Below are 25166 nucleotides of genomic sequence, written 5' to 3'. Positions count from 1 at the left end.
AAAATGGCAGCACTAATCTCTGCATTATAAAAGACCACACAATTCACTCTTAGGCTGAAATGAGAAGAGCCAAAATAGATGGGGCAAGAAAGAAACACACCAGCACCTTTTGCTCCTCCATCAAGGATAACCCCTCTATACACACACACACACACACACACACACACACACACACACACACACACACACACAAGAAACCCTGGCGCTCAAATAATTATAAGCCCTATAGAACCAAAGCAGTTTAAAATCTGGGCCAATTCAAGGCACAATTCAGTGGAAGGAGCTCTTAGCACTTCCACTAACACTCCTTTCTTTAAGCTGGATTTTATTCTTCTGACCTCAAAGCGAAAGCTGCCCTGAAAGGTTAGAACTTTGTAATATACTAAACTAAGAAGATGGTAGTAAATTTCAGCTGGATCATGGATCATAATGAATCCCAGCACTGCTTAGGAAAAGGGCAGAATAGACCGTCCTGCATGTAGAAATATCCACTTCTTGCCTTGGCACACAAACAACTATACAGGATTCTGCAAGACATTTCCTGGTTTTCAGCATGCTGCCGATCTCCATATTCTGGGAATCAGCTAGAGTCTGAAATGATGAGTCTTTTTTACCATGGTAAGCAAGGAACACTGACATTTGTCAAAACAAAAGGTGAAAAACCAGACAGGAATTCTCACATATGCTCACTGTGCCCTCTAATGCGTAGCTTCGGTCAAAAGAAGTATAGGACTGGAAAGACAGTACAGAGATAAGGAACTTGACTTAGAAGTGTCCTAGCCCAGCTTGATCCCCTCATTTGATCCCTGGCAAGCCAAGGACCCCAAAGGAGGATAGTCCCACTTCTAGGAATAGAAAATGTTAATAATCCCCTTGGGTGCCTTAGTCATAATGATGCAAATGAAAGACACTCCTTTTTTCATTCAAGTATATCCATGCATCACTGAAGTACTAACACACAAAACCACAGAATGTACTAAGGAGTGAAGAGAATTGTCTCATACCAGCCTGTGATTAGCAGAGGCTAAAAGGATAACCCAGGTACCCTTGCTTCTAACCCTTCCAGAGATTACTGCTTGAGGTTGCCTTAGGACACACATAACCGTAAGTGAGGTTTTGCTCTAAATTGCAATGACTTGATCCTTCTAGTACCCCCAGCTACACTATAATAACACCCAACCATTTTCCTTGGCCTTTTCCACACACACAAAAAAAGAAGATACACAGCTGTGGGATAATGAAGGCATGTTGTCCCTTTGGGGGTCAGTTTCTCCCCATGCAATTTGCAACAAAACACCCCTTGGATTTTAAGAGTCATCCTGCAGTTACTATATTGATTTTTCATTTTGCTCCACAAATACTACCACAACTTTATAACTAATATACAGCATTAACAGTTTCCTTGGCCTCAGAGACAAAAATTAATCAGAAAATCAACAATCTGTTTTTATGCCACAGAGTTCAATGTTTGCTTTCCCCATAAATTGCCAACAGCAGCCAGTATCCAGTGCAATTTTGGAGATGCATTGCTAAATTGCCTCCCTTTTGTGATTTAATACAACAATGGTTTTGCAAATGAAAATGTTTACAGCTTTAGGTCAGCCTTTATTCATTCAGCTACGGGCACCAGAAATGTCTGTAGGCTGATTTTTTGGAAGAACTCAGGAGAAAGCTAACCAGAATACCCCATCTGGATAAATGTTCCTCTTAGGTACTTCTGGTTAACTTATAAGCATGCTTGTCAGACAAAACTACACCAAGAAACTTCCTCCTCTCAAATCAAGTCACAAACAGAAACACACAAGTTCACATCTCTTCTACTTTTTTCCTCCTGCCCTTCTATTATGCAGAAACTCTTTCCATGCTGAAAGCAATAGGAAAACAACGTTAGTAATATTTCTGAAAGGTTTGACAATATTTTTTTTGGTTTTGGTTTTTGGGTCACACCCGGCAGCTCTCAGGGGTTACTCCTGGCTCGACACTCAGAAATCGCTCCTGGTAGGCGTGGGGAACCATAGGGAATACACAAATTCGAATCACTGTCCTTCTGCATCCAAGGAAAACACCCTGCCTCCATGCTATCTCTCCGGCCCCTAGGTTTGACACTATCAATCCTGATGCTCCTCTCCTCAATTCTACCATCTACTCCTCACATCCCTCCAACTTCCCTAGCTGTCATGGTAGGCTGTTTCACAGGCAATTTTGTGCATATCCTTTATATTGTTATGAATGTTATTCCTATATTTGCCTTTGATGCTCTTTAGTCTTGTAGCTATATTATCACTCACTCCCAGTACTTCTGCTATTGATCATTTCAATCTAAATGTGTGTCATGTGTTAAGGGCTTTCAAGCCTGGTTCTGCATATGGAAGAACATAAGGCATGCATAGGACAAGTACACATGAATGTCTGCTGAGGCAGACACCCCAATCTATCAATGGTTCTTATTTTTCTATTGAGCCCCAGATCACTATTATACAGTTTTCCTTAGATACTCTACTGTCCCTTCAAACTCTATATGCTCTTCCTCTAGTTTCTTCTAAATTTGATAAATTGTAAATCACCCATCTAGAAATGAAGCTAGAAATCTCCCTTTTTTCTTTGAGCCTCTTTGCTTTATGTTTTAATTAAAATTTGATTAGTAAAATTTTATAATGGTGTTAATGCCTCATTCCTCCATGGCTCCATTCCAATCATTCACTCTTCACAATATCAGTTCTGTTGTCATGGTTAAAGGGTTTATTTTTATTCACTATTACCCATTCTCTTTATATACTACATGAGTGAGATCATCTATAGCCCTCCTTCTGATTTACTTCACATAAAATGACCACATCTAGTTCCTTCTAAATTGTAGTAAAAGTGGGATCATGATGGTGTTAGAATTATTAAAAAAAAAAGAGGGAGGGTGTCAGTAATTGAAATAAGCAAACAAAACTAAAATATTTTTTTTAAAAAGGTGAAATATTTCCTTCTAGCCAGGTCCATTGTATGTATACTAGATTTTTAATCTACACATCTTTCGTGGCACATTTAAATTATTTCCAGAGCTTAGTATACATATTTGTTCAAATATGCCATCCATGTTGTGACTTATTCAAGTGTCTACTTCCTTTTCTGGTTTTTTTTTTTTTTTTTTTTTGGCTTTTGGGCTACACCCGGTGATACTCAGGAGTTACTCCTGGCTGTCTGCTCAGAAATAGCTCCTGGCAGGCACAGGGGACCATATGGGACACGGGGATTCGAACCAACCACCTTAGGTCCTGGATCGGCTGCTTGCAAGGCAAACGCCGCTGTGCTATCTCTCCAGGCCCTCCTTTTCTGTTTTAATGTGTTTGCTTCCTTAACACTCAAGCCAGAAATGCAGCAACTCTTGGTGTCCACCAGTACTTGACATATTAAATCTTAAGAAATAATTCAGGGCCCGGAGAGATAGCACAGCAGCGTTTGCCTTGCAAGCAGCCAATCCAGGACCAAAGGTGGTTGGTTCGAATCCCGGTGTCCCATATGGTCCCCTGTGCCTGCCAGGAGCTATTTCTGAGCAGACAGCCAGGAGTAACCCCTGAGCACCGCTGGGTGTGACCCAAAAACCAAAAAAAAAGAAACAATTCAATAACTGTCTTGTGGATTAAGCCATAGTCTTACCTATATTCTGCACCTCTTCTGCTATCTAGAAGATGCCAACAAAATATGAAAGCTGCTTGTCAAAACATTTTATAGATTCTACTAAAAGAAGATGAAACAATTAGGAAATGGCAATCTGGGCACCATCCCAGTCAGGCGTGCTGGTAAAAGTCAGAGGGGCTTTTGGAACTCAGAGAAGGATGCTAAGTTATCTTAATTTCAGCCCACAGAGAAAACAAATGAATACTCTCTGGGGGGCTTGAAGGTTATCACATTTCTCCCTGATGCTCAAGACATGTTTATAAACACAGAAGGCTATAATAAAACTCACATGAGAGACAAAACTCAACTTCAGCAAGTGTTTACATTCTAATCAGGACAACAAATCACTTCTCACCAGGAGATTCCAACTCAATCAGCATGAGGATTCTTGTGCCCATGCCAATGGCAACTCTGGACCAGAAAAACTCCTGGACCCTCCAAGCTGGATGGTGAGTCTGGGCACCAATACAAGAATGAGAGAAATGACATCTCAGTGACATTTAGGAAGCCACTGTCCAGATTCTGCATGATTCGCAAATGGCAAAATATGTAGACCCTTGATATGTCCTGATGTGTCACATGACTTCAACTGAGATAAGCTGTATCACCACTCCTGACCTGACAGCAAAAGGCTGAGGGTCAAGGTTCCCAGAATGACTTACATCCGGCCAGGGAAACAAAACTGTGATCACCTCAGGACCCCTGGCCTTTCTTACATTTAAAGGGGAATGATGGTGATAACTTAAATTAGGAAAGAACAACTACAGAGGACATAAATGAGATTCCACTCGAACTGCTTATTCTAAAGAGCACATTTTCACCAATTCACCTATTTTCTCATAATCTGTTATGAAGTAGACAATGGCTTTATCGTAAGTTTGGAAGGGCTATACAGTTGATCTTGCTTCTTACTCGATTTTATTTATTTATATATATATTTCTTTTAATAAGGAAGTATTACCCTTCTAAACTCAAACATTCAATGCTTAGTATAGTACATCAAAGGTATATCTTGTTCTTTACAGTAAGTTCTCTGAAAACATTATGACATAATTACAGGATACACACAAAATTAAATATATCAGCATGATGCAACTACTCAGTACTGCATACAGTGCATTATTTATGACACCACTAGGACACAATTCTTATAAATTCTTATAAATTATAAATTAACATGGATTGTTGTCCTCAGGTTTGTGCTATTTATACCTGTTAGTGATAGTGACCATCAACTTTTTTTTTTTTTTTTTGGTTTTTGGGCCACACCCGCCATTGCTCAGGGGTTACTCCTGGTTGTCTGCTCAGAAATAGCTCCTGGCAGGCACGGGGGACCATATGGGACACCGGGATTCGAACCAACCACCTTTGGTCCTGGATCGGCTGCTTGCAAGGCAAACACCGCTGTGCTATCTCTCCGGGCCCAAAAAATCCATCAACTTTTTTTAAGGTTTGGAGTCAAAGGCGCACTGTAAAAACAATGTTAGTGTGGCAATTATCGTTTGCATGGGCCCACCAAAGTATGGGGGTCATGGAAAGGAAAAACTTTGGCCTAAGTACAAGGAGAACCTACCCCAAAGTTTCCTGACAGAAGACCATTTCTAGGCTCCAGGCAAACCAGTTTGTCCAATCCCGGTCTATGTCTGCAGTACCCATACAGTTATACCTTTCACAGTCTCTGTTGTTGATCTCACGCTTCTGCATTAAAGGTCCTGGAATCTGTACATCCCACATTGAAGTCAGAATGGTGCGGAGTGGCATCTAATTTCATCTCACAATTAACAGGCAATGCAGAAAGCCCTGTCCAGTATGCAAGTCGTCGTTGTTGCTTAAATCTTCTCAGTGTTAAGGGAAGACTCTTTTGAGTAAATCAATGTCAGAGCAGCAGTAGGGTCTTCCCCGGTAGAGGACTGCTTTCAGGTGATGTCGCAAACAACGTTGAATATTTCATAGATGGCTTCCCTGGTTCAGGGGTGACTGGAAAATGCCCAAACCTCTGAGGTCTGTGCCAGGTCATCATATCAATGTTCAGGGTTTGTAAGGTTCCACTGCACCACAATATTAGTGTGTTCCCATCTGTATTAGATAAGAACCTATTTGTTATGTATAGTATTTTCCATTTTAATGTGCCCATGCAAACAAGGAATAATGCCACCTGGTGTTGTCAGCGCATAAGGAGGCCGCAAGAACAGGTTCAACAATCCCCGTGACCTGGTTCAAACATAAGCATTAAACTGAGAAACTCTTTCACCAAAATTTCTTATTGAACAGCGAGATTGGTGCCTATGGGGATGCTAGAATAAGTCCAATAATCCAATTGACTTGGTTCTTATATATACGTTAAATGGAGGGACAAACTTCCTTATTTAACAAATAACAAAGGGAAGGAAAGATAGAGAGGGACTCCTTCACCAAAGTACCTTACTCTGGGTGTTAAAGGAAAGTCTCTGTTGGATAGGTCTATGCCAGAGCAGTGGTAGGATCTTCCCTGGTAGAGGACTGCATTCAAGTAATGTAGTACAGAACCATGGTTGTTTTGTAGATGGCATTCCTGGTTTAGAGGTTAATGGACAATGCCCAATCTTTCAAGACATGAGCCAGGTCTTTATGACAATGTTCAGGGTGTAAGGTCCTACTGCATTACAAGATTTGTGTGTTCCCATCTCTATAAGAACGTGTTTGACTATAATTTCCCATTTTAATGTGCCTATGCAAAAGAAGAACAGTATCACGTGGTGAGATTGGTGCCTATGGGGATATTAGAACAAGTCCAACAATCGAATTGACTTGGTTCTTATATAAACGTTAAATGGAGGGACACTTCTACTAACTTCCTTATTTAACAAATAAAAAAGGAATAAAAAGTAGGGAAAATAAACAATCTAACTTAAGACAGTGGACTCAATAGTCACCATATGTGGGAGCTAATCAGAAACCTAGTATGGTAGCAAACACAGTTACACAGTGAAGAAAGAAAGAGGCCAAGAAGCCGCTGAGAATAAACAAATAGAAAAAGAGTACTGGTCTATTCCCAGTCTGAGAGTCCATCCTCTCATTTTTATTTTGAATATATATATGGTACCCCCACACAAAGTGGTCTCCTCCCAGACTGAGAGTCCATCCTCCCATTAGCGCCCCCACGCGGTTTTTAAAATGGAGACCAATGAGAAAAAAAAATACCAGTGAATGTCAAGACATACACCAGTGCTGCATCGGCCCGCCCTCCACTCCATGCGTCCCCCCCCCTTAGTGTAGGGAGACAAATGCAGAAAGACTGAGGACCACGATAGAGTCCACCTGGGCCGGCAACCAGGGAAGACCTGAAATAAAGGGGAGAAATAGGGGAATAGGCTTGGCAGGCCCCCCAGCATCCCCCAAGCTAGGGAAAAGGCCTCTGGAATGGGGTGTCCCCTAACCCCATACCTGGAAAGAGCTGGCCTTTAGGATCAAGGCACCAGAAGCCAGCTATCTACCCAAACCCTCCCTCTGCTCCTCCCCCCTAGGGTAGGGAGGTGGGGAAGCCTGGGGACCCCTAATAGAGCCCACCTGGAACCCACAGCAGGCCACCCGAGGTGGCACTCAGGCCAGGCCTAGAGTCCAGGGGAGAAATAGGGGAACAGCTGGGGGACCTGCCAAGCCCCCCAGCACCCCCCAAGCTAGGGAAAAGGCCTCCAGAATGGGCTCTTCCCTAACCCCATACCTGGGAAGAGCTCTCAATTTTATTTTTTAAATTGTTGTTGACTATAGCAATCAAATTAATTCTATGGAACAGGTCTGTTTTATACCCAGAAACCACAGAACTACTCACATTACTTTTATAAGGTGATAATCAGTTATTTGTCAAGGGATAATTAGGGAGATTCATAAATTAACTCAAGAAGCAATTCACCATTGGTGAAGGGGAGTGTTCTGTTTATGACTAAAACCCAACTACAGTCATGCTTGTAATTATGGTGCTTAAATAAAGATTTTATAAAAAAAAAAAAGAAGTAATGCACCAATTTCAGTATCTCTAGCAGCACTGGCACATATGAAATGAATACCATGGTTTTTTTTTTTCAAGTTTTAACTGCCACAGCTTAAACTCTCAGGCAAAGGTCTCAGACAAGGACAGGAAGACACAAAGTCCCATTTGATTGGGCTAAGAGGGACTCTCCTTAAGAAGGCAATAGAATTGAGATCTGAAAGCAGAGTAGAAAAACATCTGTCAATAGATGCTTAGGTTGGAGAAGACATTTCACAGAGAGTAAGTCACTGTATAAAGATCACGAAAAAGAAAGGAACTTGGTGCACTAGATTTCTTGAGAAAATACCAGTATAGTATGAATATGAAGGGGGAAGAGGTGGTAGAATGAAGGTCATGAAGAAAAGGTGGCCTAAGGACAGAAAATTTTCATTGTTATCCTAAAAGCAAATGGAGTCCATGAGTAGGTTCAAGTAAAGTGGGAGAGGGCTACTGAAAGAAGAACAGAGGAAACCAAACAGGAAGCTTCTGCAACCACCCAGGAGAGTGATAATGATGTCCTGACTTAGACTGACAGCATCGGAGATATAGAGAAGTGGCCAGATCCAGGATATAATTAAGGGGCAAAAATTCTCAGGGCTGACTCTAAAGGGTCTGGATGGGCCATCTTGAGGCTGATTACCATTGGCATGAAGAGCTACCTGCTCAGTGGTGCCATTTACTGAGAGTTCCCTCAGGAGAAAGACTATAGGAGTCTCTACTTCACAGCCTGAGCTTGACTATATTCTGCATCCACCCCCAACCCCCTCTCCCCACTTTTACCAACACATTTGCTATTCTCTCTGAAAAAAACATCCACGCTCTTCCAAATCAACCTTCCAAAATTCTCTTCTTCCTAGAAGACTCAACTCAAAAGTCCCTGCTGATCTGAACGTGGTTTGAAATTTTATCCCACCAAGTATATATATTGCCCTCTTCCAAGCTTTCACTTGCTCTTTGCATCTTCCATCAACTTCATCTTCTGCTTTATAGTAAGAGTTTGTAAAGTGTGTGCTTACCTCATGAATCCCCCCAAAATAAAGGAGTCATACCAGGTATTCAATACATCTGTTTGTGGGTGCTGGCATATTTAAATACATGTAAAGTGAGAGAGTTTTCTGTTAGTTCACTTATATGTTTATATTAATTCCTCCAACAAATCTAATATGATGTGAGGTCAGATATCTATTGAAGGATAGTTCTCAGCTGAAAATACATATCAGAATCACCTGTGAAGTTTTTTAATCAAAGTGCAGTCTGGGCAATAAACTGGAATCAACTGGGTACCATAGTTCAGGCTGATGAGATTATAATCTCCAGTTGGGACTTGGGTGATGATATATTTAAAATGTGCCCAAATCCTTGGAGAATAAAAACTGTGTGTCTCTCATGTATATCCTAATACTGACTGTTTCTAATACAAGTAAATTGTACTCCACAGAGATAAAAAGACAATGCTTCTGCAATTGGTCAACTACTGAACATTTTCATTGTTTGTGTTTGAGCCACACCAGCAATGCACAAGAGTTACTCATGGCTCTGAACTCAGGAATTATTCTTGGTGGGCTCAGGAGGACCACAGCATGACTGACTTCAAAACCAGGTTGGTCACATGCAAGGCAAGCACCCTATCTGCTGTACTCTCTTCAACTTCAACAACTGGAAATTTTTTTAAGAGTAGACTTTATAAAATAGACAATACCTCGAGGAAACTGCAGGCAGTCAAGAATATCACATACAAAGCTGCAGTGGCATAATTAGAGACACCAAACCTGCACCCACAAACAATTTGTGTCATTCACCTAGCAGCGAGGTGCAATGTCTGACTTCATAGGCTTTAAGAAAAGGGAGATGAAAGGCTCCCTGCCCACATAGGCCTATATCCAGTAAGAGGTGAATACACTAAGATACAATTTCTTTTTTTTTTTTGGTTTTTGGTTTTTGGGTCACACCCGGCAACGCTCAGGGGTTACTCCTGGCTCTATGCTCAGAAATCACTCCTGGCAGGCTCAGGGGGCCATATGGGATGCTGGGATTCAAGCCACCATCCTTCTGCATGCAAGGCAAATGCCCTACCTCCATGCTATCTCTCCGGCCCCAGATACAATTTCAAATAGGTTAAATGCACTGAAGAAAATTAAAGCTGGGTACAATGACTCAAAGAGCTTGGCTGTGGGGGCATTCAGATAATTTTCAATAGAGAAATGAATAGAGAGCATGGTGATATATATCCAGAGCTACAAATGAGAGCAGAGTCTAGAAAACCATTCATATAATGGTTTATATATGTGTATATATATATATATATAAACTCATTGATATAATGACAAAGGTGAATTAACAGATGACAGGAAGAACAGTAAGAAGAGGACACACTCAAAACAACAATGGTAGAAATACACCAGGCAACATGTCCAATGCTACAGATTTACCTCATATAAATCTCACAAAATCCCATAATGGAAAAGACTTTCATTGTCCCTTATGCAGATGAGAAAACTTGAGACTCACTTTGTGACTAGCCAACATCAGTTATATCTAAACAAAGGAATCAGTTCTCAAATGCTAGTTGGACAAACTTGAGAGCTAGAGCCTTTAATCCCAAAGGCTAAGCTTGAATCCTTTAAACATGATGGGGGGCTCAAAGTGATAAAAGATGACTGGCATCATAGGGCATACTAGTCATCAACAGAACCCAACTTTAGAATAGCGTGGGAGAGAAGGAGCGCAAGAAGAGGTGTGACCACCCAACATGGTCTCAAGAGGTCATGTGGATTCCACCCAAGTCCTGAGAATTAGTCAACCAACACAATATATTGAGAAATTAAAGAGAAATTCTCTACAATTCCTGTTATCTTTGACCAGTGTTGCCTTTATTTAGAAATATAATTCTAATTACTGTTCAATCATCTCATTCCTTCCCCAACATTTCTAGAAATAAACTTTTAGCTAGAAGTTTATTTTTGAAGCCGGAAGGCTTCAAGTTATAGTGTAAGAAAAGAAAAGAAGTATTGTTTTATTTTAATTTTAGTTATTTAATCATTTATCTGTTTCACTTTGTGCAGATAAGAGTGAAGTTACACAAAAAGCCAGCACTTACGTCTCCTAGGTTGATAAGGCACCAGGCAGTAAGTAATTCGGGGGAAGAAAAATCAAAAGAGCAAAATGGATTCTGACACAGGCCGTAGGGGAATAGAAAAGCTTTTGATGGATGGTGATAGTGGAGGATATTCAGAGATGGTCAGCACAGAGCCATCCTAGTGGGAAAAACCTAAGACCTGTTCTCAGCCTTGACAAATTTGGCTGGAGTCTGGTGTGTAGGAGTACAGAGGAGAGAGCAGATGAAGAAGGTTGGCAAGACCTTTTCCTAGTGCATTTCATTGCAAGGTACAGAGCTCCTGCAGCTCTATGACTGACTCCCTATCAAAGTCAGGGGAAGCAGCTGAAAACAAGATTAAAATTCTTTCATCTTGCATTTTCAAAGGTTTTACCTGGGAAACAAGTCAAAAATGTATTATTATTTGTACTGATTTCAAGGCTTATATGCCTCCTAAACTAGCAGATAAGAAGCTGTATCTTTGTAGAGACTTAAGAGATAAGTTGAGTTTTTTCCTAACAAGGTCAGTGTGGTCTTCTTCTCCTTCCTTTTTTCCTCTAAATTTGAATAGCAGTCTTAAGAATTTTACACGTTTGCATGCATAAACCACTTAATATTCTCTTCCTTGTTAAGGAATCCAAGGCCTTTTTCTTCTTTTTTTTTGCTATTAGAATTGTGGTTTAGAGAAAATGATATCTATAGTATCTTGGTAAGTTATAGCGCCAATAGACTTGAGGACATAAGTGCTACTTGGGTTTTTTGTTTTTTTGTTGTTTTTTTTTTTCTTTTTTTAGGCAGTTTTGAAATACAGCCAAATGGTCATTCATTGAGTTATTTAATTTGGTTCAGGATAGAGGGTGTGGTAATCTGTCATTTCCACTGCTGAAAGTAGAGTGGTTTCTTTCCCACGCATATCTCCCCATTCTCTGGCTAATAGCTCCACGTCAGGGCTTGTGTACCCCATGCTGTCCTCTATTTGCCGTTGCACTTTGGTGTGTAAGTCACACCACTTGAAAGACTGAGTGAATGTGTGGAATGTAAATGGTTCTGGGCTCTCCCCCTTTCAGATCCAGACTTCTGCTCCCTGCACCCTTTGCTTGTAGGTGATGCTTTTATTTCCGGCAGCTGGTTTAATTACTTCTAAGGCAGAAAGTCTGAATTCTTGAGTGGATAAGAACTGTTAGTATGCTCTTTAAACATGTTTCTTTAAGACTGCCTTTACCACAAGTATCTTAAAACTTTTAGTTCATTTAATTTTTTTGGGGGGGTGCAGTTTGGACCACACCTGGTTATGCTGGCTCTGGATTCATGATCATGCTGACATGGGGCATCAGGGCACCATTGGGCATTGATGAATTAATATGGGTCAGCCAGTGCAAGGCAAGCACCATACCCACTGTACTATCAGTCCGGCCAGTAAATTAATTTAGAAGCCATTCCCTTATATGATAGTAAAATAGAGGGATGATGTTGTGGGACAAATGTTAAATTTTCCCCAAGCTCCTTCGCTCCTGCCAGGAGCCATCCCCAACTGGCATTTCTCTAAGCATACATGGATTTTGTGCATTTTAGTCTGCAACTCTTCTGTTGCTCTCTCTCCTCTTCACGATGCCAGGAGCTGGTAGCAGGGATACTATTAGATTTGTCTTGGCTTCATTTCTTCTTTTTTTTTTTTTTTTTGGTTTTTGGGCCACACCCGTTTGACGCTCAGGGGTTACTCCTGGCTATGTGCTCAGAAATCGCCCCTGGCTTGGGGGGACCATATGGGACGCCGGGGGATCGAACCGCGGTCCTTCCTTGGCTAGCGCTTGCAAGGCAGACACCTTACCTCCAGCGCCACCTACCCGGCCCCGGCTTCATTTCTTCTAAGGTGTAGAATGGCTGATTTTTTTTCTTGCCTGTACTGATATATCTACACCACTATGCTCTCCTCACAACCAAGATCCAAGTGCTACAGAGGAGTCCTGGAATGCCCATGATGGCAGCCGGGAGATGTGGGTTCTGTTCTCTTTTGATAATACAAGGACTTAAAGTCAGAAGAAGTCCAGTGAGTGAAGAAGAGGGAGGGGCAACAGCCACAGATTGGTGCACTCAGAAACCAGCTTTCTCAATTCTCAATTTTGTGAATCCCACCATTTCTTAAAACCTCTATGACCTTTCTCCTTCCTTTACAACTACAGAGGAAGACAGGAGAAGGGAGAGGACTCTTCCGGGCACAATGGTATTCACCTTGAATCTCTTGGAAGTTTTAGAACTCTTGTTTTATCCAAAGAACCAACTCTGGCTCAGAGAATCAAAAAGCAAAATCAGTTCTGTGGCTTCCTAAATGATGATCAAATTTTTCCCTTAGTTGCCGCATAAGGCTTCTTAGGAGATGGTGATAATCCTTCCAGGCTTTCCAGTGCAAAGGTCTCTCCAGGTCTAACCCAGCATCCCCTGTGGAAAGCTTAATCACATCACAAGGCCTTTCTTGGTTCCAAGATGTACTTGGGTCTCAAGGACTTCTGGTGAGGAAAGAAAACTGGTCATCTGAACATCCTTGCCTTGGAACTGTCTGAAGTGTAGATAAGAAGCAAAGATGAATATTAATATGGCTTCCCTCATCAAAAGCTATTGCATACCCAAAGGACGATAAATATTTTAATCAGTTTTCAGCTTGTCTAGTGGAAGTCAGTTTACTCTTCAGAGACTTCTCTAGTGCTGTGCCCAAAATCTGTCCAGTATATACTGCATTCCCTATATAATCCTGAAATCAGTAATAAAAAGCCATACTTTGACAGAGAACTCATTTAATTTTATGACAATTCTGCTCTTATAACTTTCTCATGCATAAGACAATCGATTGTGAAGGATGCCAAAAAAGAAAAAAAAAAGGAAAAAGAAGAGAGAGAGAGAGAGAGAGAGAGAGAGAGAGAGAGAGAGAGAGAGAACATACAATTTTTAAGTTTTAGGGGCCGGAGAGATAGAATGGAAGTAAGGCGCTTGCCTTGCATGCAGAAGGTTGGTGGTTCAAATCCCAGCATCCCATATGGTCCCCTGAGCCTGCCAGGAGTGATTTATGAGCCTAGAGCCAGGAGTAACCCCTGAGCAATACCGGGTGTGACCCCCCCCCCCCAAAATTTTTAAGTCTTAGCACCCTTACTACTCAAGGGAAAAATTACATTTTGGTAATAGAACCATGGTTTAGGCAACTGCCTTGCATGCAGTCAACTTGGGTTTGATTCCTGGCACCACATATGGTATTCTGAGCATCACCAGGAATAATTCCTGAGCACAGAAGCAGGCGTAAACCCTGAGCATTGCTGGGTGTAGCCTCAGACAAAATATATTAAAAATGTTTTTATATTTGCATATGATATTTGCCAGTGCTGGCTCAACCTTCTAGATGTGTCTGACAACAGTATAAAACAAGACATTCTCATATGTTCTGAGTTCTTGATATTAATGTTTTTTAATCTAAGGATGTTTTGAAATGTTTTTGTAAGCATTATACTTCCTTAAAAAGAAAAATAATGTAAGGAGGGTAGGAGAGACAACTCAAGGGTCAAGGCATATGCAGCTGACCCTAGTTTGACCTTCAGTACCACCTGGTCCCCCAAACATCTCTGGGAGTAGCTATGGAGGTCCACAAGTACTGCTGGAATGAATCAGGTAGTTTCCAGCACCACCAGTCAAAGATGGCACCATATCCTCAGGGCCTTGCACTGACCTGCCTGCCCAGTTGGCCATGAATTACCAGGGGAGGGCCCAGGAGCTAATGTTTCAGGGAAAATGTCCAGGGTTAAAAGAAATGAGGGGAACCTTCTGCAAGCACAGGTGCAAGGCTACACTGCTGGCATCACTCAGCTTCCTGCTCTGCTTGTTAAGAGCTGGATACCTTAAACCAACATGCTGCTATGTATCACTGTTTTAATGCCGGGGAAAGAAAGAAAGATGACTAAAATCAATTGCATTCAGTAGGCCTAACTAGATACCTGGTTACCCTAAAGCAGCTAAGGCTAAGCAGGATATAACCCTTAAGCACAACCTCTAGCTTGTGGCCCTAAAAAAATAACAACAACAACAACAAAAAAAAAGACTGTAAGAAAGCTAGTGAAAAAGGGCCAAAGGGGAAGAGATGGAGTAGGTGTTTGGGGGTGGTAATGAGGAGGCTAGGGGAGATCCCACAGGGCATGAGGCCACTGTCAGCAAGTGTTGAACACATACATGCATATTTGGGCCAGCAAAGTGGAATAAACATTCACTTTCATATATATTTTAAAGAACCCTCAAAAAAGGTAGAATAGAGAGAAAAAGTTTTGGGGCTGATCTTTCAACAAAGGAAATTGGCTCTTGGCAAGGCAGTGGCAGGATGGATGGGGAAGAACAGCCAGAAGAGGACGCAGACTGAGAATACAGTTAATTGGCTTTGCTGATCCAACAGGAGAATGTTCCCAGGTTTTTAGGCTAGGTACCTGACTGAGCTGTGTAACATAGGAAGGAAGTGTGGTAGGCTATGAGAACAGAGAGTGTGCTTTCTGAAATATGGAACTGAGGGCCTTCTAACAGATGTCTAACAGTAGCCATCCTCTCTCTACTATTTCAGGGACTCAAACATGAGATCTCGATACCAAGAAAATATTAATTTGTGATAAGACACTGGCATATGCTCATTTCAATCTGCTAAAAAAATTCACTGTTAACTCATGAAAACTTTATGACATAAAATAAGATACAAGTCCTCTTACTCCCCCAACATCTGCTAGAGTAGGTCTGATGCATAATTCTGGCAATTTCATAATTGTTCACTTAAATTAATAATAGTTAATAAGGGGATGTTATTATCAAACTACCACCTGTTCCAAGCCTTTATAACCAAAGCAGGTATGTTTAAAACACTGAAAATTAATTTTGAATATTGCCTGAATAATGTGGCTTTGTATTTGAAGGTTAATTTAACCAGTCAGTCAAAAAACAAGTTGAAGATTCATTGAGAAAATTTTTATTCACAGCCAGGAAAATTTTACAGATGCAGCTGATTAAAGATGGGCTGAGTTTATGATAAGAAAATATCAAACAAACAACAATAATAACAACAACAACAAAAGCCCCATAATTTATGTGGTAGGAAAGATGCTAAAAATATTCTTCACAAATGATACTGAAACTCTTTCAGGAATACTGAAAAGGTGATATACTTCCATTTCCTCTGCTTCTCTCACAGAGGTCAATAGACAAGAGAATGGGACAAAGTCATGGTCCCTCGATGCACTTGCTCCCAGCACTCTCACACAAGTCAGCTTTTGGCACTTGGAGTACATTTCTCCAGACACATTTGTGCAAAATGTGGAAAGATTCCAAGGCTGGGGAGATTGAACAGAGGTTAAGGTGTTTGTCTTTTTTTTTTTTTTTGGTTTTTGGGCCACACCCGGCGATGCTCAGGGGTTACTCCTGGCTGTCTGCTCAGAAATAGCTCCTGGCAGGCATGGGGGACCATATGGGACACCTGGATTCGAACCAACCACCTTAGGTCCTGGATCAGCTGCTTGCAAGGCAAACACCGCTGTGCTATCCCTCCGGGCCCAGGTGTTTGTCTTTGATTGAAGCTCAGAGCACAGAGCCAAGAGCAGCTCCTGAACAATACAGGGTGGGGCTTAAATCCCCTCAGAAAAAAAACACTATCACTACCACTAAAACAATAACAAAAAGCAAGTCCATTCTCCATAGTACTTAGCCTACAGTGGTGTAAAGTGTTACTAGAGTAGAACTGAGTGCCAACTTCTTGTGGATCTCTGGCTCCAAGGCTTCCCTCCAGTCTAGAGATAAACCTCAGAGAGCAGAGTGGTGTCCTGAGGAAAATGGTCAAATGGTCTGTATGGAAGGATCTTGGAACTGAGGACTTTGATCCTTCCTTCTGAAATCACTACTGGTGAGGGGCCCTGTATGCTTGTGCAGTTGCTTTTTTACTTTACCCCATTTTTCCAAAGATATTAAGTTTTAGGTAGGGGCTATTCAGAAATCAAACTGAGGGGAAAAAATGACCTAAAATCTTGATTAATAGCCCCAATAAAGATATGCATTTTTTGGAAGTCTTGCTTCCCTTTCAAAACTATACATGTTTGTGCCACACCTGGAAATTTTCAGGGGCTAGCCCTAGCTCAGTGCTCCAGCAGTTACTTCAGCTCAGTGTTCCTAGATGGTGGGTGTTTGGGGCTCAAATATGTTGTGCTAGGGCGCAAACTTGTGTCTTCTGTGTGCAAGAATGAACTGAGTCCACTGTGTCCTTTCCTTAGTCCAAAATCGTACATTTTTAAAAAGCTGTAAGTTAATTCTTCTCAACTGAGAATCTTCTAAAATGTTTCTAATATATCAAAAGACAGATTATAGACCAGAGCTTAATTTAATGTTCACTCTCCACCTCCATCCTCTCCCCCAAAGAAAACCACTAGAGGAAATAAAGTACACATTTGTTGTTTCATGCCATATCTTCCCTTGGAAAAATGGAAATTCCTGACACCCCAGTCTGGCACCAGGGTTTCTGAATTCACATCTGAAATGCTATAATGGTCTGTTAGTCACAGCAATCTAAAATAAATTCTAGCAGGCAAGGCTGCAATAGCACCCCAAGGAAAAGTACAGAGCCTCACACCTTCCCATCAATCTGAATTCGAGGGTAGTCAAAATTATTTAAAACAATAGAAATGTAAGAAGGGAGGGAGGAAGGGAAGGAGAGAGAGAGAGAGAGAGAGAGAGAGAGAGAGAGAGAGAGAGAGAGAGACAGAGAGACAGAGAGACAGAGAGACAGAGAGACAGAGAGAGAGAGAGAAAAGATGAAGATTTTTAACAAAGGCCAGCAAAATTTAGCTGAAGCCTATAAAACAAAGGCTAAGCTCGAAACCTTGGTTGTTGGTTCCAATTTTTTTCTCTCCGCACACTATCAAGAGTTGAGACATGGCCTGAAATTCACTTGGAATTTCCCAATGCTTCTCACTGCTTACCATCTCTCCATTTTTCAGCCTCGCCCCTTTTTTTGTGTGGAGAGCACTTGGTCACTTGGGACGACCTTCTTAACATTCTTGAGATGTAGCAGGCACATCCTAGCACTTGGTACCAAAAAAGCTCAGTCCTGACAAAGCGCATGTTAAGGGTTAAAAAACAGAAAGTCCTACCCACTGGCTTGCTCTGATGTTCCTGGAGATATTGTCACTGGATGTATCCTCAGTAGAATTCTATTCAACACCTCTGTCTTTAAGTACAAAGCTGTAGGCTGTAGCAGCTTTAAGAAACATAAGTATCCCTTTTTTCTGCTGCACAGTATCTGTGTGTGAAATTCTCTAAAGGGGTTTAAGTATTTACCCTGAACACTATCAGACGGTTTCTAAAATTTTCCTTATCCAGTTGCAAAAACACTTCAAAGAGAATCATAAACATAGTCCTTTGTGCTTTCAATGCACATTCTGCTTCTGAGGCTTAAGCCTGAATTCTCTTGGAATTGTAAATCTTTTCCCAAAAAAGACAGGATATACAACACTTTTTTTTTCTTCCCCAATTCATTACTAAGTCTGTGACAACTAAGGGAAAAATGAGAAAACTCGGTAGAAATTCAGAAGGCAATCAAAGAAAGAATCAAGAGTTGACAGAAACTCACTGCTAAGCTGGCCCCCCACAAATACCTCCCTGTAATTTAACTCTTGCTGGAGCCAACGGAGAGACGAACATAAAGAACTAACTTTCAATGGCCACATTGAGGATGATTTTTTAAATACATGAACCAAGGATTTTATGTCCCCTAAGCAAAAAATGACTTTCCCTCCCTCTTTCCAAATTTCCAAAGCTAAGCATAGGACTCCAAATTCAGTGGCCCTGTACCTATTGCAGTATTTGAATTATTAAATGTGTGTGACTATTTTTCTGCCTTGGATTTCTGCTTTTCTAAGTCATTCAATACTATACCAGTACTAAAAAAGAGAGAAGGAAATCTAAATTTTAACTTAAAACCCCTAGACAGCTTATACCAAACCTAAATAACTGAACTAGACTTGACATTTAGATCAGAAATGCTAATAACTCTGAATAATATCAACAAGTTTAAGTTGCAGGAGTGATTTAATATATACATTATTACTAACATAATGAACATAGAAACACACACATATGTAAGCTGGTGGCCACCATTAGAAGGAATTAAAAAAAAATCCCTATTTACATTTATCCTACCTTATTCCCTGACACACCCCAAACCTTTCATCCTAGAAGAAAGTCTGAAATGGACTTAGTTAATTGAACCATAATATCATGATAAATACCAGGAGATTCAGTACATATTTCAATCTGTGAAAAAGGCAACTTTGTTCTTCCATTCACTTACAAAGAATTTAATCTGAAGCCTGGGCCGATGATAGCTTCATTAATCTCTCTAAAAGCAAACAAACTGCACCTCATTTCCATCATCCCACCTTGTGTACCTTCCACTAGGCAGGCTCAAGCTGAGAGCAGGGGACAGTTCCCTGGCAGGAGACGCTCTGAGATGATTTACACAAGCCACGATTGACATGGAGGGCAGGGCTCCTCTCAAAATGAGACTATTACGACCAGCTTGTGCAGAACCCCACCTTTACTCTCTTAAGTACACTTCCCTCTTCAAATCAGAATAAGACACTGGTCATAGTACGAATTAAAACACCTATAACCTCTGCTCCTCTCTCTGCTCCCCAGTGCCAAATTTTAACATAAATGTATAAAATTAAAAGTAGTCTCTTGGCTTCCCTAACATAATTATTACATGTTGTGTTTTTTTACAGCCTTAAAAAAGGGATATATTAAAATAATCCCGATTTGGATCTGTCCCACTGAAGTCACTAAAGGTTATTAAGGCCAACTGCCATATCAACATGTATGCTATCCTAACACCAGGAACTGTCAAGGCAGGAAATGCATTTCAAAACAACCACAAGGCAAGACACATACTCTTCTAGCCTCTGAAAAAAGAAGTAAGGTGTAGGGGGGAGAAAGCAGGAAGAAATTTCCCTCCAAAAAATAAATCACGCAGTTCTTCTGAAAATATTTACTCTGGAAACCATTCTAGAAACCTTCACTGAATTACAAACTGACCTTGTTTTTTTTTTTTTTTAAAGGAAATGAATAAATAAGTGTCACCAATTTAGAGGACAGCACACCTAGCATTCTTTGAGATATCACCCACAAAGTTGATGGTGTTTAAACATTTTTATAGTTAAAATAAATGTCAGTTTTGCAAAGCATGATACCAGACCCTGAGAGACAAATGGCCTATCCATTGAATCTCCGGCTGCAGCAAGACTTCCTCCTCTCACAGGAGATTTCAGCTTTTCATATTTTCTTTACCCAGAAAGCAAAGATTGCATGGTTTCTTTCAAATGGTAACTCTTTCTTACCCTGAAGAGTCTCCTTATGATATGCTAATCTCAGATGTGGGGTGGTTTTTAAGAAAATAAAACAAAATACTGTACAAATATTTGAACAGTGTTATAGTGTTATAAATACTTTCCTGAATAGAAGGCAGAGATGAAGGGAGGGTGAGGAGTAGGTGGAGGGAGAAAGAAAGGCAGAGTAAAATTCCAGGGTTCTAAGAAAGGGTTATGTTGCTTTGGGCTTAATGGCTCATGAATTCATGAGGTAATATTCAGGGAAAATGTGATATTTTATCAGAATGTCATTCAAATATAAGGTTTAACATTTACATCACAAGAGCATGTATAGAGTAAAACTATCCTCAGGGAGAGAAATGGCAAGAATAAACTGTGTGATAAAAATGGTGCTTGCTGGAACAGGGCATGGGAAACAGCAGCTGGGGGAGTTTCAGAGACAGCTGACTAAACTTTTGAAATATATGACTGGTTATGACATGTGAAGCAATTACCATTAATGGAAGAAAAGTGATTTCAAAGCTCATTTTCCATTCTTCTGCTATATCCTACCTGGGACTACACCTTCCAACCACAAAGTGAAGGAGAAAAAAAAAAGAACAGACAGAGAGAAATTACAACACAAGTTTCTTCCTGGGTACGAGGGCTGTCAAAGGGTGCTTTACTCATAAGCAAAAGGTGAAAAGTAATGTACATATCGCCTCAGGTTTTTTCCCTTTTATTTTCTCACCAAAAAAAAAAAAAAAATCGATGGTATGTTGCAGTACAGGCAAAGTACATTAATTAGAAAAGTCTTTCCACAGTACCAAGTACATTATTTTATAATTCAAAAATAAAAGCATAGAGATAAAGAAGAGTAATTTGTCTAGAATTATAATAATTTTTGAGTAATATATTTCCTAGAAGCAATGTGGGTAGATCCAGAAAATGCCTTTTGGATTAGCCTAATTCTATAGAATACAAATGTGCACTAAACACTGCACTTTTTATGTTAAATTGCTGTTGAATTTGTTAACCCACAACTTATTTCCTGTGTTATGGAATCTTGGAGATTATAGCTAACTTGAAGCAACAGGGATAATTCTTGATAGCTAATGGTACATTTGTATGCATTTTTCCTGAAAGAAAACCGTGGGTAGCTCCAACTGGCAGCTCAACATTGCCCCCTACTGCTGGTCACTGAAAAACATGCAATGTGAACTGGTACAAAGCAAGAATTGAAGCAGCTAGTGCCAGTTCCACCCAAGTACACAAATACCAGATGGCACAGCACTAACTGCCAGTGACTATTCTCTCTGTCTCTTCCAATCACAACATGAAGTTATTATGAATTTGTTAAAAGTCATTTAAAAAGACCTGAAGCAATGCTTAAGTTTAATTTAGAAGGAATATCCCTTTTATCTTGGCCCAAACCTGCACTCGTGCCGATAATGATCATCTTGAGGCTTGCTGAGCAGACACTGGAGCCATTGATTTCACTCAATACACTTAGTAATGCCACACCAAAGGCAAGGGACAGAGCGTTGGAGAATTCCCAAGATTGCTCTTCCTTTTAGTATTTCTTACGTAAGAGTTATAAAGTCAATAGAAGATATTCCCTCTAAACAAAAAATTTTTTAAATAAGAGATATTTTATTAGATTAATTATAATTATTATTTATTACATAATGAAGCAGTAGACTTTAAGAGGTTAATAAAAACAAAGAGTTAATCTCAAATGATGGCTAGATCCTGTGTATCAATTTTTATGCCTTCACAATGGTTTTCCCTGTATTATCTCCTTAGACTAAATATTTTTAATAAATTCACCATGAGCTCCACCAACAAATTCACCATTACCAAATACATCACTTGAAAAAAAGTAACAACAAATAATTTTGGACAAAAGCAATTCCTCTTTATTTTATTTTATTTTTTTTTTTGGTTTTTGGGCCACTCCTGGTGATGTTCAGGGGTTACTCCTGGCTATGTGCTCAGGGGACCATATGGGATGCTGGGGAATCGAACCAAGATTTGTCCTAGGCTAGCGCAGGAAAGGCAGACGCCTTACTGCTTGCACCATCACTCCAGTTCCTCCTTTTTCTTAAAAAAATATTTTTTATTTTCTTGTTTTTCAACTCTAATTACAATCCTAGAGTCAATATATTACCTTAGTAAGTAAAAGATTTCTACCTCAGTATGTAAATAAACAAAACCAGAATTGTGCAGCAATTACACAGGACCCTGAAGCTAAGGCTCCCTCTATATATATCCCATAAAAAAAAAAAACAGCATATTCCACACAGACTCATTTCAGAAACAGAACTAAGAACTGATCATTTTCTCCAATTCTATTGCAGAGCTCAGTTTTGCATTGACTCAGATCTTTGGCAAAATCTTTGTGTGTGTGTGTGTGTGTGTGTGTGTGTGTGTGTGTGTGTGTGTGTTTGGCAAAATCTGTGTGTGTGTGTGTGTGTGTGTGAGAGAGAGAGAGAGAGAGAGAGAGAGAGAGAGAGAGAGAGAGAGAGAGAGAGAGAGATACTATTAATGAATTGAAGATATTTCCACTTTTAGTCACCTGACATGTGTCCACAAAAAAGCCTGGGTTAAAGATCTCAGGAAGGTGTGCAAAGCAAATCAGGCTTTCAAATGGGTTGTCCAAGGATAGATATTTTCTTTATGATGAAGATTAGCAGTAGCTCCTCATCTTTGCAGAATTTGTTTCCTACTTCCAGAACATTTAAAAGTCAACAGAGTAGGACTATCTCTAGAGTTTAGCAGGCTTTTATCACTTTTCCACTGCATTCCAAATCCAACTATTTAGAGGAGAAAAGGGAGGTGGAGAAGGACATAACCATGGGTAAAGCTTTGTGAGTTGAAATCCCCATTCACCCAAGTTTTTGTGTAACCTTGAAAAAGTTAGGTAGATACATAGTGCTTAATCTCCTTGTTTGTCAATTGAGTTAAAGAATACCTATGTTATAAAAATTCAAGAAAGCATTCATTAAACATTTAGAATAGTATATGGATCAGTAAAGACTAAGGTGTTGCTACTATTTCTATTATTTAAGAATGAATCCATCACTTCCAAGTGACCTCAACTTGCCTCCTAGCCACATTCTGTACTTATTACATACCCTGAATTCCTTGTTCTTTCCTACTTTTGATCTTCTTTCAAAAGTTCCTGGAGCCTTATGCTTCTCCCCAACTGTCCTATCTGACCAATTTTTTCCTGTCCCAAATCCCCAAAATGACATTTACTGTTTTGCAATGTCCCAGTTCCAGAAGTCCACATTTAGTCATCTTGTCTTGTCACTTAGTCTGTGACCACCTTGAAGAAGCAATTAATTTTTCTATGCTTTGAATTGCACATCTATGAATTAAGGCTCTAGGTTCCATATCTCCTAGTATGGTACTGCTGTAAGACTTTTTTTGTTTTTGTTTTTTTGGGTCACACCCAGCAGCACTCAGGGGTTACTCCTGGCTCTATGCTCAGAAATCGCTCCTGGCAGGCTCAGGGGACCATATGGGATGCTGGGATTTGAACCACCATCCTTCTGCATGCATGGCAAATGCCTTACCTCCATGCTATCTCTCCGGCCCGTGCTGTAAGAATTTTAAAAGTTAAGACAAGGAAATCTTTTAGAATAATGTGTAAGAAAATGCAATTGACTTTTCAGGTAGTTTTTGTATTACTTCCCCTCATTGTCATTTTCCAGCATAAGAACAAGTCTCTGCTGTGTAAGAAAATACTCAATAAATATTCTTTGCACCAAACTAAGGTTATGCTGACAAAATTTTGGCTGCTCCAACTACCTGACCAGGAGTAACTGATCAAATCATTTATAATAATTGAATATATATTTTTCTATGCAAACCACCCAGTAGGGATTTCTATAGTATAACAGGCAAGAAAATGAGGCCCCAGATACTCACCACACCTTCCATCTTCTTCCACATGTCCTCTAATTGAGCTATAGGTTGACACCACCACTCAGTACACTTAGTATACCGATTGCCTTGAAACCAAAACTGTCTCAGCCACTCAAACTCCACCTGTGGACCATAAAGACAAAGCTCTTTGTTTTTGTTTTAAAGCTCTTTTTGTTTTGTTTTGGTTGGGAGGGGGGCTTTTATTTAAGGATTATAATTTTTTAAACATATTTTAATTGAGTCACTGTGAGATAGTTACAAAGTTGTTCATGATTGAATTTAAAATATATAATGTCCAAGACCCATCGCTTCACCAGTGTTCATTTCCTGCTACCAATGTCCCCAGTTTCCCTTGAACCCTTCCTCCTGCCCTTGCTCTCTCTCTTTCTCATTATATATACATCCGCACATACACACACATATACCCTCTTCTTTTTTCTTTTTAGACACTGGCTTCGCAATACTGTTACTCAAGGGTTCATGCCTAACACTTTACCTCCCTTCGGCAACCAGTTCTTATTCACAGTGTTAATTTCCAACTATCATTTTGATAGTGGTCCTTTCTCTACCCTAATTGCACTCTCCCACTCTTTGTGACAATCTTGACAATCTTCCTACCATAAACCAGTTCTCCTGACCTTTGTCTCTATTTCTCTTAATATTATTAATCTATTATTATTTAATATCCTAAAAATGAGTGCAATCGTCCTAACGACAAAGCTCTTAGGACAATCATGAACAATAAATTTCATCACTTGAATCTGCCCCTGTAACTTAACAGCCACAGGGTGAGAAAAGTTTGGCCTAACCAGTTCCATAAACCGGAATCTCCAGAGTATTTCTGTAACTTAACAGCCACAGGGTGAGAAAAGTTTGGCCTAACCAGTTCCATAAACCGGAATCTCCAGAGTATTTCTGTAAAGCCAAGAAATAAGTGGTCATAAAGCTGAAGTCCTTTCAATAAGACAACCCCATGGAGTGTTGTCAGTCATATTTAGTAGCTAGAAATGAGGAATCTCTGTGCCAATCAACAAAAAAGACTGAGATGCTAACGCATACACAACCGCCTGCAAAGAAAATGTACTTTGTTAAGTTAAGCATCACT

At 40.1% G+C, this 25166-nt stretch overlaps 1 protein-coding gene across 2 annotated transcripts in view; it reads right to left on the bottom strand.

Moving 5' to 3' along the window:
* The window catches only part of FTO (FTO alpha-ketoglutarate dependent dioxygenase), a 428549-nt gene that overhangs the window by 196860 nt on the left and 206523 nt on the right, over nucleotides 1-25166 (bottom strand). For both annotated transcript variants that reach the window (XM_049786073.1, XM_049786074.1), the window contains one exon: nucleotides 24065-24184. In XM_049786073.1, the coding sequence (XP_049642030.1) occupies nucleotides 24065-24184 (120 nt within the window). The remainder of the gene's footprint in view (nucleotides 1-24064; nucleotides 24185-25166) is intronic.

This window comes from Suncus etruscus, chromosome 14, assembly GCF_024139225.1.
Source record: "Suncus etruscus isolate mSunEtr1 chromosome 14, mSunEtr1.pri.cur, whole genome shotgun sequence".
Classification (NCBI taxonomy): domain Eukaryota; kingdom Metazoa; phylum Chordata; class Mammalia; order Eulipotyphla; family Soricidae; genus Suncus; species Suncus etruscus.
Note: the sequence above shows the minus strand (reverse complement) of the source record. Positions and strands in the feature narration are given on the sequence as shown.